Raw genomic sequence first — 12,872 nt, forward strand, 5'->3', positions numbered from 1 at the left:
TGGTGACCGAGGTTACAAAGCCAGGAAAAGTGGGTGGAGCATTAAACGGCCAATCAAATTTCAGCCATTCATTTTCAAATGCCATTCCTAAACTGTTAATCGCAGGGTTTTCAAACTTGTCACAGTCGGTCACTGGATGACTGGGATTGATATTCAGGAAAGTGGGTGAAGCCTACAACAGCCAATCAAAATTCACTTATTGATTTTCAAGGGGAATATTGAAACTGCAGCCATTCTTACACTGTTAATGGCAGAGGCTTTAAACTTGCTACAGTCAGTCATTGGGTGACTGGGGTTTAAATTCACTAAAGGGGCAGAGCCACAAACAGCCAATCAGATTTCATTGGTGGATAAACTGCTTCCATTCGCACATTTTTGATGCCAGGAACCCGAAAGCTCACAGACTAGGTCATTGAGTGACTGTGTGTCAAGGTTAGAAAAAGTGGGTGGAGCCAAAAACAAATTTCACTGGGAAAATATAAACTGCAGCCATTCTAACACTGTGAATGGCAGGGTTCTCAAACTTGACACAGTTTGCCACTGGGTGATTCGAATGAATATTTAGAAGAGTGGGTGGAGCCTACACCGGCCAATTAAAATTCACCTAATGATTTTCAAGGGAAATATTTAAACTGTTGCCATTCTTACACTGTTAATAGCAGAGCAGAAGCCTCAAACCTGCTACAGTTGGTCATTAACCACTTAAAGACCACAAGTTTCCTACCCCCCCCCCCCCCCCCCTCCCCCAAGCGACAAGGCTATTTTTTACAATTCAGGACTCTGCAGCTTTAAAGGTTTGCTAAGGACCATTACAACTCAGCACACAAATGATTCCCATCCCTGCAGCTGTGTGGGAGCGGGTAAGATGGTGTCTCCCTTACAGCAGAGACCTCTTCCTCCCAAGCATTCACAGTGACCTCTCCCTTAACCCTACACCCACCCCAGCATTAGCACTGCAGTGATCCTGCACCCTCCAGCACCCACAGTGACCTCTCTCTTCCCCAATGGCACCCTTCTTGTTCCCAGCAGCACCCACAGTGACCTCTCCCTCCTTCTTGTTCCCAGAAGCACCCATAGTGACCTCCCTCAGCACATAAACTGACCTCTCCCTCCCCCAGCACCCCCAAGTTTGGTGCTGCAGTGATTTTTCCAGACAGCAGAAGCCCAGCAAAACAGAAACGGAGGCTGAAACACTGCATTGGGCTCAATGAGAAACAGATCCTGTTAAACACACTGGCTAAAAAAACAGACCGTTCTGGCCAGAAAAATCGACTTTGGGGATGGGGGTCTGTGGGAAGGATATGGGGAAATGGAATGGAACCAACTGAATGGGAACGGAATGGAAAAAGATCCATTTTGGCGGGTCTATTATAAGCATATACTGTAAGTGCCAGTGTGAACCAGCCCATAGACACATATGTAATGCTAGGTTACTTTAGGATACCATTTCTTGGTCAGATGAGGAATCTGATGACTGTGTGTCAAAAGATGAGGATGTGGATTGTGTTTTAGTATTGTCTGAATCTGGACGTCTGCGTTTATTTGTTAAGGAAGGAGATTCTCCACGTGAGCGCTTTCTTTGCTCTGGGTAGCTTGAGGGTAAAACTCTGTCAACTGACCTTGTTTCACACATGTGGCTCAATCCACCCACGCTTGACACTTGTTCACATAAGAAGGGTTCTTCTAACATATCTACATTATTTATACTGTCAGCTGACTCCTCCTTCTTCTTGTGCACAGTAGGAAGTGCAGGAACTTGTTCATGCTTCACTGTATTATTGAAATAATCTAGAGTGCTCAGGTGATGCTCTACTGCTGGAATATCATGAGGATGTTGGTTGCCCATCATATTATACTCATCCTGTGGTGGGAGCTGGTGGGACTCTGTAGCTGGAACATTAGGAGGAGGTTGGTTGCCCATCATATTATGCACATCCTGTGGTGGGAGTTGGTGGAACTCTGGAGCTGGAACATTAGGAGGATTTTGGTGGCCCATCATATTATACACATCCTGTGGTGGGAGTTGGTGGAACTCTGGAGCTGGAACATTAGGAGGATGTTGGTGGCTCATCATATTATACACTTCCTGTGGTGGGAGTTGGTGGAACTCTGGAGCTGGAATATCATGAGGATGTTGGTGGCCCATCATATTATGCATATCCTGTGGGGACAGTTGGTGGGACTCTGGAGCTGGAACATTAGGAGGGTGTTGGTGGCCCATCATATTATACACTTCCTGTGGTGGGAGTTGGTGGAACTCTGGAGCTGGAACATCAGGTGGATGTTGGTGGCCCATCATATTATACACATCCTGTGGGGACAGTTGGTGGGACTCTGGAGCTGGAACATCAGGAGGATGTTGGAGGCCCATCATATTATGCACATCCTGTGGTGGGAGTTGGTGGGACTCTGGAGCTGGAACATTAGGAAGATGTTGGTGGCCCATCATATTATACACCTGTGGTGGAAGTTGGCGGAACTCTGGTACATTATGAGGATGTTGGTGGCCCATCATATTATACACATCCTGTGGGGACAGTTGGTAGGACTCTGGAGCTGGAACATCAGGAGGATGTTGGTGGCCCATCATATTATGCACATCCTGTGATGGGAGTTGGTGGAACTCTGGAGCTGGAACATTAGGAGGATGTTGCTGGCCCATCCTATTATACACATCCTGTGGTGATAGTTGGTTGATCTCTTGAGCTGGAACATTAGGAGGATGTTGGTGGCCCATCATATTATACACATGTTGTGGTGGGAGCTGTTGGGACTCTGGAGATGGAACATCAGGAGGAGGTGCGGTATCCATGTCCTCATCCTCTGTAATTGGTTGTTGCGGTTCTATTGCTGCAACAACAAAAGTCAGAGAAGATGCCACATGGAATGATCAGAGAGACAGTAAGTACTGATGACAGTATGCACAGATATGCATCATTTTCTGAACAGTATAATTCCTGCACAGCAGGATGAGTTTTATTTTAATTTATTTATTTTAGACAAGGGTGATGGGCAATGTTAGTGGTATATGACAAAAATGTAACCCCTTCGCTTTCTGCTACATTACATTATTCAGCAGAGTGCAAGGTCAGTAGATCTTGTTACCCTAGTGACTGTTTAAAAATAGTCCTTAATTAGGCAACAAAGTACTACATAGCAATGAGCTGCACAACACGCAACATGCTGCTATCAGGGCCAGATTACTGGAGAGTTCTCGAGGCCTGGGTCTTGGGCAGCTGAGCATGGCAGAAGGGCTGCTGCACATAGAAGAGAGGATTCTGCTTATAGCAGAGGAATCTGCAAATGGAGAGATACACAAGGAAGTGGGAAGCTGCTGCCAAAGCAAGCTGCACAGGAAAGAGGGAGGCTGCTTTATATGGAGGTTTCACATGGAAGAAAGGCACTTCATGGAAGGAAAGCTACAAGAAAGTTGTCCTAGGCATGGAAAATGTAAATCTAGTGTGGTGTTGATATGTGCCTTTTTGTCAGCTTGGCCTGTCTGCTAGGCGGGCCAGTAATTCCATCCGGCCGCCGGCTCCCTCGTCACACTTCTGCACCTGGAAGTGTTCTGTGCCTTCGCAGTAGTACTGCTCAAGCGCAGAACACTCTCAGCGATGGTAGTGCGATGGGGCATGCACACATGGCCGGGCCACGCATGTGCAGTACACCCCAATGCGCGGAGTTAACAGGGTATCTAGCAGAGGATCCAGGTGAGCAAAGAGCTAAGATTTGTACTTTGTCCCATGTGACCTCAGCGAGCTGGAAGGTGAAGGAAAATCATTTTAAAATTTTGACTAGATGGTGTAGGACCCGTGTTAACCACTTGAGGACCGTGGGCTTTAACCCCCTCAAGGACCAGGCACTTTTTTCCCATTCAGACCACTGCAGCTTTCACGGTTTATTGCTCGCTCATACAACCTACCACCTAAATGAATTTTGGCTCCTTTTCTTGTCACTAATAAAGCTTTCTTTTGGTGCTATTTGATTGCTGCTGCGATTTTTACTTTTTATTATATTCATCAAAAAAGACATGAATTTTGGCAAAAAAATTATTTTTTTAACTTTCTGTGCTGACATTTTTCAAATAAAGTAAAATTTCTGTATACATGCAGCGCGAAAAATGTGGACAAACATGTTTTTGATGAAAAAAAACCCATTCAGCCTATATTTATTGGTTTGGGTAAAAGTTATAGCATTTACAAACTATGGTGCAAAAAGTGAATTTTCTCATTTTGTAGCATCTATGACTTTTCTGACCACCTGTCATGTTTCATGAGGGGCTAGAATTCCAGGATAGTATAAATACCCCCCAAATGACCCCATTTTGGAAAGAAGACATCCCAAAGTATTCACTGAGAGGCATAGTGAGTTCATAGAAGATATTATTTTTTGTCACAAGTAAGCGGAAATTGAAACTTTGTGACAAAAAAAAAAGTTTCCATTTCTTCTAACTTGCGACAAAAAAAAATGAAATCTGCCACGGACTCACCATGCCCCTCTCTGAATACCCTGAAGTGTCTACTTTCCAAAATGGGGTCATTTGTGGGGTGTGTTTACTGTCCTGGCATTTTGGGGGGTGCCTAATTGTAAGCACCCCTGTAAAGCCTAAAGGTGCTCATTGGACTTTGGACCCCTTAGCGCAGTTAGGCTGCAAAAAAGTGCCACACATGTGGTATTGCCGTACTCAGGAGAAGTAGTACAATGTGTTTTGAGGTGTATTTTTACACATACCCATGCTGGGTGGGAGAAATATCTCTGTAAATGACAATTGTTTGATTTTTTTTACACACAATTGTCCGTTTACAGAGAGATTTCTCCCACCCAGCATGGGTATGTGTAAAAATACACCCCAAAACACATTGTACTACTTCTCCCGAGTACGGCGATACCACATGTGTGGCACTTTTTTGCACCCTAACTGTGCTAAGGAGCCCAAAGTCCAATGAGTACCTTTAGGATTTCACAGGTCATCTTGCGGAATTTGATTTCCAGACTACTCCTCACGGTTTAGGGCCCCTAAAATGCCAGGGCAGTATAGGAACCCTGCAAATGACCCCATTTTAGAAAGAAGACACCCCCCTCCCCCCCCAAGGTATTCCGTTAGGAGTATGGTGAGTTCATAGAAGATTTTATTTTTTGTCACAAGTTAGCGGAAATTGATTTGTATTGTTTTTTTTTTCACAAAGTGTCACTTTCTGCTAACTTGTGACAAAAAATAAAATCTTCTATGAACTCACCATAGTCCTAACAGAATACCTTGGGGTGTCTTATTTCTAAAATGTGGTCATTTGTGGGGTTCCTATACTGCCCTGGCATTTTAGGGGCCCTAAACCGTGAGGAGTAGTCTGGAAATCAAATTCCGCAAGATGACCTGTGAAATCCTAAAGGTACTCATTGGACTTTGGGCCCCTTAGCACAGTTAGGGTGCAAAAAAGTGCCACACATGTGGTATCGCCGTACTCAGGAGAAGTAGTATAATGTGTTTTGGGGTGTATTTTTACACATACCCATGCTGGGTGGGAGAAATATCTCTGTAAATGACAATCTTGATTCTTTTTACACACAATTGTCCATTTACAGAGATATTTCTCCCACCCAGCATGGGTATGTGTAAAAATGCACCCCAAAACACATTGTACTACTTCTCCCGAGTACGGCGATACCACATGTGTGGCACTTTTTTGCACCCTAACTGCGCTAAGGGGCCCAAAGTCCAATGAGTACCTTTAGGATTTCACAGGTCATTTTTGTTTCAAGACTACTCCTCACGGTTTAGGGCCCCTAAAATGCCAGGGCAGTATAGGAACCCCACAAGTGACCCCATTTTAGAAAGAAGACATCCGAAGATTTTATTTTTTGTCACAAGTTAGTGAAAAATGACACTTTGTGAAAAAGAACAATAAAAATCAATTTCCGCTAACTTTTGACAAAAAATAAAATCTTCTATGAACTCGTCATACACCTAACAGTATACCTTGGGGTGTCTTTTTTTCTAAAATGGGGTCACTTGTGGGGTTCCTATACCGCCCTGGCATTTTACGGGCCCAAAACCATGAGTAGTCTGGAAACCAAATGTCTCAAAATGACTGTTCAGGGGTATAAGCATCTGAAAATTTTGATGACAGGTGGTCTATGAGGGGGCGAATTTTGTGGAACCAGTCATAAGCAGGGTGGCCTTTTAGATGACAGGTTGTATTGGGCCTGATCTGATGGATAGGAGTGCTAGGGGGTGACAGGAGGTGATTGATGGGTGTGTCAGGGTGTGGTTAGAGGGGAAAATAGATGCAATCAATGCACTGGGGAGGTGATCGGAAGGGGGTCTGAGGGGGATCTGAGGGTTTGGCCGAGTGATCAGGAGCCCACACGGGGCAAATTAGGGCCTGATCTGATGGGTAGGTGTGCTAGGGTGTGACGGGAGGTGATTGATGGGTGTCGCAAGGTGTGATTAGAGGGGGGAATAGATGCAAGCAATGCACTGGCGAGGTGATCAAGGCTGGGGTCTGAGGGCGTTCTGAGGGTATGGGCGGGTGATTGAGTGCCCTAGGGGCAGATAGGGGTCTAATCTGATGGGTAGCAGTGACAGGGGGTGATTGCTGGGTAATTAGTGGGTGTTTGGAGGAGAGAACAGATGTAAACACTGCACTTGGGAGGTGATCTGATGTCGGATCTGCGGGCGATCTATTGGTGTGGGTGGGTGATCAGATTGCCCGCAAGGGGCAGGTTAGGGGCTGATTGATGGGTGGCAGTGACAGGGGGTGATTGATGGGTGGCAGTGACAGGGGGTGATTGATGGGTGATTGACAGGTGATTGACAGGTGATCAGTGGGTTATTACAGGGAAGGACAGATGTAAATAATGCCCTGGCGAATTGATAAGGGGGGGTCTGAGGGCAATCTGAGCGTGTAGGCGGGTGATTGGGTGCCCGCAAGGGGCAGATTAGGGTCTGATCTGATGGGTAACAGTGACAGGTCGTGATAGGGGGTGATTGATGGGTAATTAGTGGGTGTTTAGAGTAGAGAATAGATGTAAACACTGCGCTTGGGTGGTGATCTGATGTCGGATCTGCGGGCGATCTATTGATGTGGGTGGGTGATCAGATTACCTGCAAGGGGCAGGTTAGGGGCTGATTGATGGGTGGCAGTGACAGGGGGTGATTGACAGGTGATCAGTGGGTTATTACAGGGAAGGACAGATGTAAATAATGCCCTGGCGAATTGATAAGGGGGGTCTGAGGGCAATCTGAGCGTGTAGGCGGGTGATTGGGTGCCCGCAAGGGGCAGATTAGGGTCTGATCTGATGGGTAACAGTGACAGGTGGTGATAGGGGGTGATTGATGGGTAATTAGTGGGTGTTTAGAGGAGAGAATAGATGTAAACACTGCGTTTGGGTGGTGATCTGATGTCTGATCTGCGGGTGATCTATTGGTGTGGGTGGGTGATCAGATTGCCCGCAAGGGGCAGGTTAGGGGCTGATTGATGGGTGGCAGTGACAGGGGGTGATTTATGGGTGATTGACAGGTGATTGACAGGTGATTGACAGGTGATCAGGGGGGATAGATTCATACAGTACACAGGGGGGGGGGGGGTCTGGGGAGAATCGGAGGGGTGGGGGGGGTGATCAGGAGGGGCTGGGGGCAGGGGGAGGGGATAAAAAAAATAGCGTTGACAGATACTGACAGGGAGTGATGGGTGATTAGGGGGGTGATTGGGTGCAAACAGGGGTCTGGGGGGTGGGCAGGGGGGGTCTGAGGGGTGCTGTGGGCGATCTGGGGCAGGGGGGGGGGGATCAGTGTGCTTGGGTGCGACATAGGGTGGCTGCAGCCTGCCCTGGTGGTCCCTCGGACACTGGGACCACCAGGGCAGGAGGCAGCCTGTATAATACACTTTGTAAACATTACAAAGTGTATTATACACTTTGTACGCGGCGATCGTCGGGTTGACATCCCGCCAGCGCTTCCGTATGGCCGGCGGGATGTTGCGGCGGGTGAGCGGAGACAGGCGCCGGCGGAGGATCGCGTCATGGATGACGCGATCGCTCCGCCCATGCCCTTACAAGGACCGCCGCTTCTGTGGGTGAGCTGGTCCTTGCGGGCTCCACTTCCCGGCCGCCCCTGTGCGTTAGGCGGTCGGGAAGTGGTTAAATTGGCCTTGATGTATTCAGGAGCTGATGATAAATGTTGGAGGGGTTGTGGTTGAAGGGGCACGTTATTGCATATATTTTGGGATTGTTCATAGTTAAAGACTTTTTTTTATATTAATAGGGTAGTTATTCATCAGATTAAAAGTGACCCGTTAGAGATGCTTTTGCACAACATTTCCATGTCTATAGGTAGATATAAAAAAATCTGTGCTGCCTCGACTGCTTATTGCAGCCAAAAGTTTAATTCCAGTTAATTGGAGATTCCCGGATCCTCCTCCTTTATGTGATTGGGTTAAAAAATGAGGTGATTGTAATAAAAAATGCAGAAGAACAAATTGCTTTGCAATTGGATAGATGGGAAAGCTTTTGTCCTAAATGGATGGGATTGATTGAGTTTATGGATTCTGAAAAACACAAAGAAATTCTAGATTCTGGTGGGGAAAGTTTTTGATCGAAGGATTTGGTAAAGGGAAGGAGGTTTTATTGGGGTATTTTTTATTATTATTATTATTATTGTTATAGTTTATTTTCTTGAATATTATGCCTTGGTATTTTTGCTGGATGAATTGAGATCTTTTGTAACAATACAATTAAATTATATGAAAAAAAGGAAGATGCATGTGGCCGGGAGGACAGAGAGGGAGTGATCAGCCTGAAGGGGCTGGAGGAAACCCCAGGTGTATATAATTTTTCATTTTTATTTTACTGGTCTCAGGTTTAGGTTCCTTTAAAAAGGACAATGTGATTCATGGGTGCTGGTCCACTTTTTCCGGTTTATGAATCATCAGGTGGATGTTGGTGGCCCATCATATTATACTCACCCTGTGAAGGTGGATGGGGACACGTTGATGCTGAAGCTACAGGAGAGTCTTGGTTGCCAATCTTATTATCCTCCACAATTGGTTGCTGCTGCTCTATTGCTGCAATGACAAAAGTCACACAATTTGTTTAATAAAATGATCATAAAGACAGTAGAGGAGCTGATGTTAGTATGCAGAGATATGCAGTATGCTAGGAATAATACTTTTCCTGCTCAAAATTAAGATGCCATATTTGTTTATTAGTTTTAAAGAGAATCTGTATTGTTAAAATCACACAAAAGTAAACATACCAGTGCGTTAGGAGACATCTCCTATTACCCTCTGTCACAATTTCGCCGCTCCTCGCCGCATTAAAAGTGGTTAAAAACAGTTTTAAAAAGTTTGTTTATAAACAAACAAAATGGCCACCAAAACAGGAAGTAGGTTGATGTACAGTGAGATCAGTGAAAAATGGCGCACAGTGCCTATGCATAAGAATGGCGCCGCATTAAAAAGATACGCTTATCGCTATTTATCGTTAGTACTACATAATAATGGCGCGCAGGGAAAAAAGAAGAAAAACGGCACACACTAACGTTATTTATCAATAGTGGCACACACTAACGTTATTTATCAATAGTGGCACACACTAACGTTATTTATCAATAGTGGCACACACTAACGTTATTTATCAATAGCGCCCAACATAAGCCAAACTATTTAACTGCAAAACGGTGAATGTATTTAATGTAACACTGTCAGGGTTAGGCACCACTGGGGGGGGGGTCTTAGGGTTAGGCACCACCAGGGGGGTCTTAGGGTTAGGCACTACCAAGGGGGTGGTTAGGGTTAGGCACCACCGGGGGGGGGGGTTAGGGGTTAGGGATAGGTACAGAGAGGGTCCTGTGTGTTAACGCTAAATAACGATAAGGCTTTAACGCTAAATAACGATAAGGCTTTAACGTTAAATAGCGATAAGCGGCAAACGGATTAGCGGCAACACTGTGCGCCATTATTCACAGGCGCCATTTTCAGATGGATGCGATGTACAGTATGTCCACACATAGAAAATACATCCATACACAAGCAGGCTGTATACACCCTTCCTTTTGTATCTCAAGAGATCATTGTGTGTTTCTTTCCCCCTTCTGCTCTCATGCACCGAAGTGTCAGGCTGCTCTTTTCTTCTTGCAAACAGCTTTGCCCTTGTCTGTAATCCTCAGTATGTGAAAGCCCAGCCAGCTCAGAGGACGATTTATCCAGCTTGTAAAAGATAAGAGAGAAGAGAGAAGCTGCTCTAATCTAAATAATACACAGGCAGTGTGCATAGAGGGGCCTGGAAGGGGAAATTCATAGCAGAACCACAACACTGAAGAACTTGGCAGCCTTCCAGACACAGGCCGACAAGTCTGACAAGGGAAAGATACATTGATTTATTACAGAGACTGTGATAGCAGAAAGTGCTGCAGTAAGCCAGAACACATTAGAATAGCTTTTGGAACTTGTAGGATGATAAAAAACAGGATGCATTTTTTGTTACGGAGTCTCTTTAAAGATGAACATTAACCAAGGATTGAACTTCCTCCCAGTCAGTAGCTGATACCCCCTTTCCCATGAGAAATCTTTTCCTTTTCTCAAATAGAGCTTCAGGGGCTCTGTATGGCTGATATTGTGTTGAAACCTCTCCCACAGTGTGATCTCATGATCATGGTCCTGACAGTTTCCTGTCTATGAACCTCATTACATTGGCTATCATTCATAAAGCATTTCCGCATGCGGAAATGCTTAAAACAGCTGACTTTACCGACCACTCAGCAAAGTCAGCATTCATAAAGGCTCCTTCTGCATGGAAAAATGACACTACCGAGCAGAGTGATAAATCACCGCCTTGTGCGGTGATTATCTGAACAAATGTAGCAAAATGTTCATTTATAAAGATCCCCGCAAGCGGTGTGAGGTCGGGAAGTACCGCTCCCTCTGATGTGGCGATACCAATGTAAGTGAATGGAGACACACAGACCTCCCAGGCAGCTGCAGCAGAGCGGAACACGGAGAAATGTATCAACTCGGCAGCTTCCGTGTCTCCGCAAGCCTACCGCCTGCCTACCGCCAGCTTAGCTCGGGGAATCTCCGCACTGCTTCCGCACATGGATACATTTTTATGAATGCCCACCCAGAAGTCTAAAAATCCGCCAGCGGTGTTTTCCCGCACTAATTCTCTTTACCGACAGCCTGTTCATGAATGATAGCCATTGTGGGAAATAACGGCTCTTTCCAACTACCAAGCAAGCAATATCACCCTCTGTGCATAGAACTCTCAGTAGATCACCTGGCAGGACTTAGGATGTCACCACCAGTGATACATTTCATGAAGTAAATCAGGGAGAGGAAAGATTTTACAATAGGCAAACTCTGACTAAATAATCTATAAATCAATATTGTTAAAAAGGTGCAATTTTATTTATTATGTTATTTTTACTACAGGTCATCTTTAACCTATTTTGGTTCCTGGTCGTAGAAACTACGTCCAGGAACCATGCGCGCTACCGCGCGCTCTCGCGGCCGATCGCGCGCGTGCACGCGCACTCCCGGCCGCGGATTCGGTAGCCAAGGAATCAATGTATCGGGCTATGGTGCCCGATCACTGATTCCTCTCCCCCGCTGAAAAAGCGACAGCTTCTCTTGAAAGCTGTGGTTTTTCTGGCTGTTCCCTCCCCGATGAGTCACTCTAAGCGTGTGTTACGCTTAGAGTGACGTCATGTAAACAAACTCATGGCCACCATCTTGTGGCCAAAAAGTAATACTACACCTGTAAGGAAAAAAAAATAAAAATGAACACACATTTACATTATAAATCTATTGTTTACCTCCCGCCCTCCCAAAACTACCCAAATAAATTGTTTACTATAAAAAAAAAAACATTACAATAAAAAAAAAAAACATGTAAATTTTTACCTAAGGGTCTAAACTTTTTAAATATCAATGTAAAGATGAAATATTTCTATATTTCTTTATTTTAAACTTGTAAATAGTGAAAGATGCAAAATAGAAAAAATGCACCTTTATTTCCAATTAAAATATTGTTGCCATACATTGTGATAGGGACATAATTTTAACGGTGTAATAACCGGGACATATGGGCAAATACAATACGTGAGTTTTAATTATGGAGGCATGTATTATTTTAATACTATAATGGCTGAAAACTGAGAAATAATGAATTTTTCAATTTTTTTTCTTATTCTTTTTGTTAAAATGCATTTACAGTAAAGTGGCTCTTAGCAAAATGTACCCCCCAAAGAAAGCCTAATTGGTGGCGGAAAAAACAAGATATAGATCAGTTCATTGTGATAAGTAGTGATAAAGTTATAGGCTAATGAATGGGAGGTGAACATTTCTCACGTGAAAACGACAGAACGCGAATGGGTTAATGGGTAACTCCATTGTGTGATGGACAATTTTGATGGGGTCTGACAATAAGATCTCCTTTGATATTAGCTCAGCATTTGGTCACATGATATTATTCAGCTAAATGTAAAGACATAACTCTAAGGCCCCATTCACACCTAAAACCGCAAGACTTGCGGGAGTGATTTTTCTGCGATTAACATGGAAAAATCACTGGACACTGCAGCATTTTGGGAGCGATCGCGATTAGCGGTGCTATGTAAGCTAATCGCAAATCTCCGGCAAAACGCTGCATGTCATGCATTTGCAGTTAACGCTAACCGCAAACACGGCAGTGAGAACACTGCCATAGGCTTACATGGGCTAGTGTTTTTAAAAACCGCTAGCGTTTTGTGCTGAGCGGGAATCACGCGATTGCTGTTTAAGTGTGAACGAGCCCTTAGGATAAACTTTAGAACTATATATCAATGTGCTGCACAATGCTGGAACATAGACATGTAACAGTTTTCATGCTTTTAATGTGTG

At 44.7% G+C, this 12,872-nt stretch overlaps 1 protein-coding gene across 1 annotated transcript in view; it reads right to left on the reverse strand.

Annotated features, from left to right (window-relative positions):
- Nucleotides 1-1,435: 1,435 nt before the first annotated feature.
- Nucleotides 1,436-12,872, reverse strand: part of LOC137525938 (uncharacterized) — a 147,184-nt gene continuing 135,747 nt past the window's right edge. Inside the window, exons 17-18 of the mRNA XM_068247146.1 lie at nucleotides 8,961-9,059; nucleotides 1,436-2,850 (exon numbers count right to left, since the gene is read on the reverse strand). Coding sequence (XP_068103247.1) covers nucleotides 1,436-2,850; nucleotides 8,961-9,059 — 1,514 coding nt within the window. The remainder of the gene's footprint in view (nucleotides 2,851-8,960; nucleotides 9,060-12,872) is intronic.

The sequence above is a fragment of the Hyperolius riggenbachi genome, chromosome 7 (genome assembly GCF_040937935.1).
Source record: "Hyperolius riggenbachi isolate aHypRig1 chromosome 7, aHypRig1.pri, whole genome shotgun sequence".
Lineage (NCBI taxonomy): Eukaryota > Metazoa > Chordata > Amphibia > Anura > Hyperoliidae > Hyperolius > Hyperolius riggenbachi.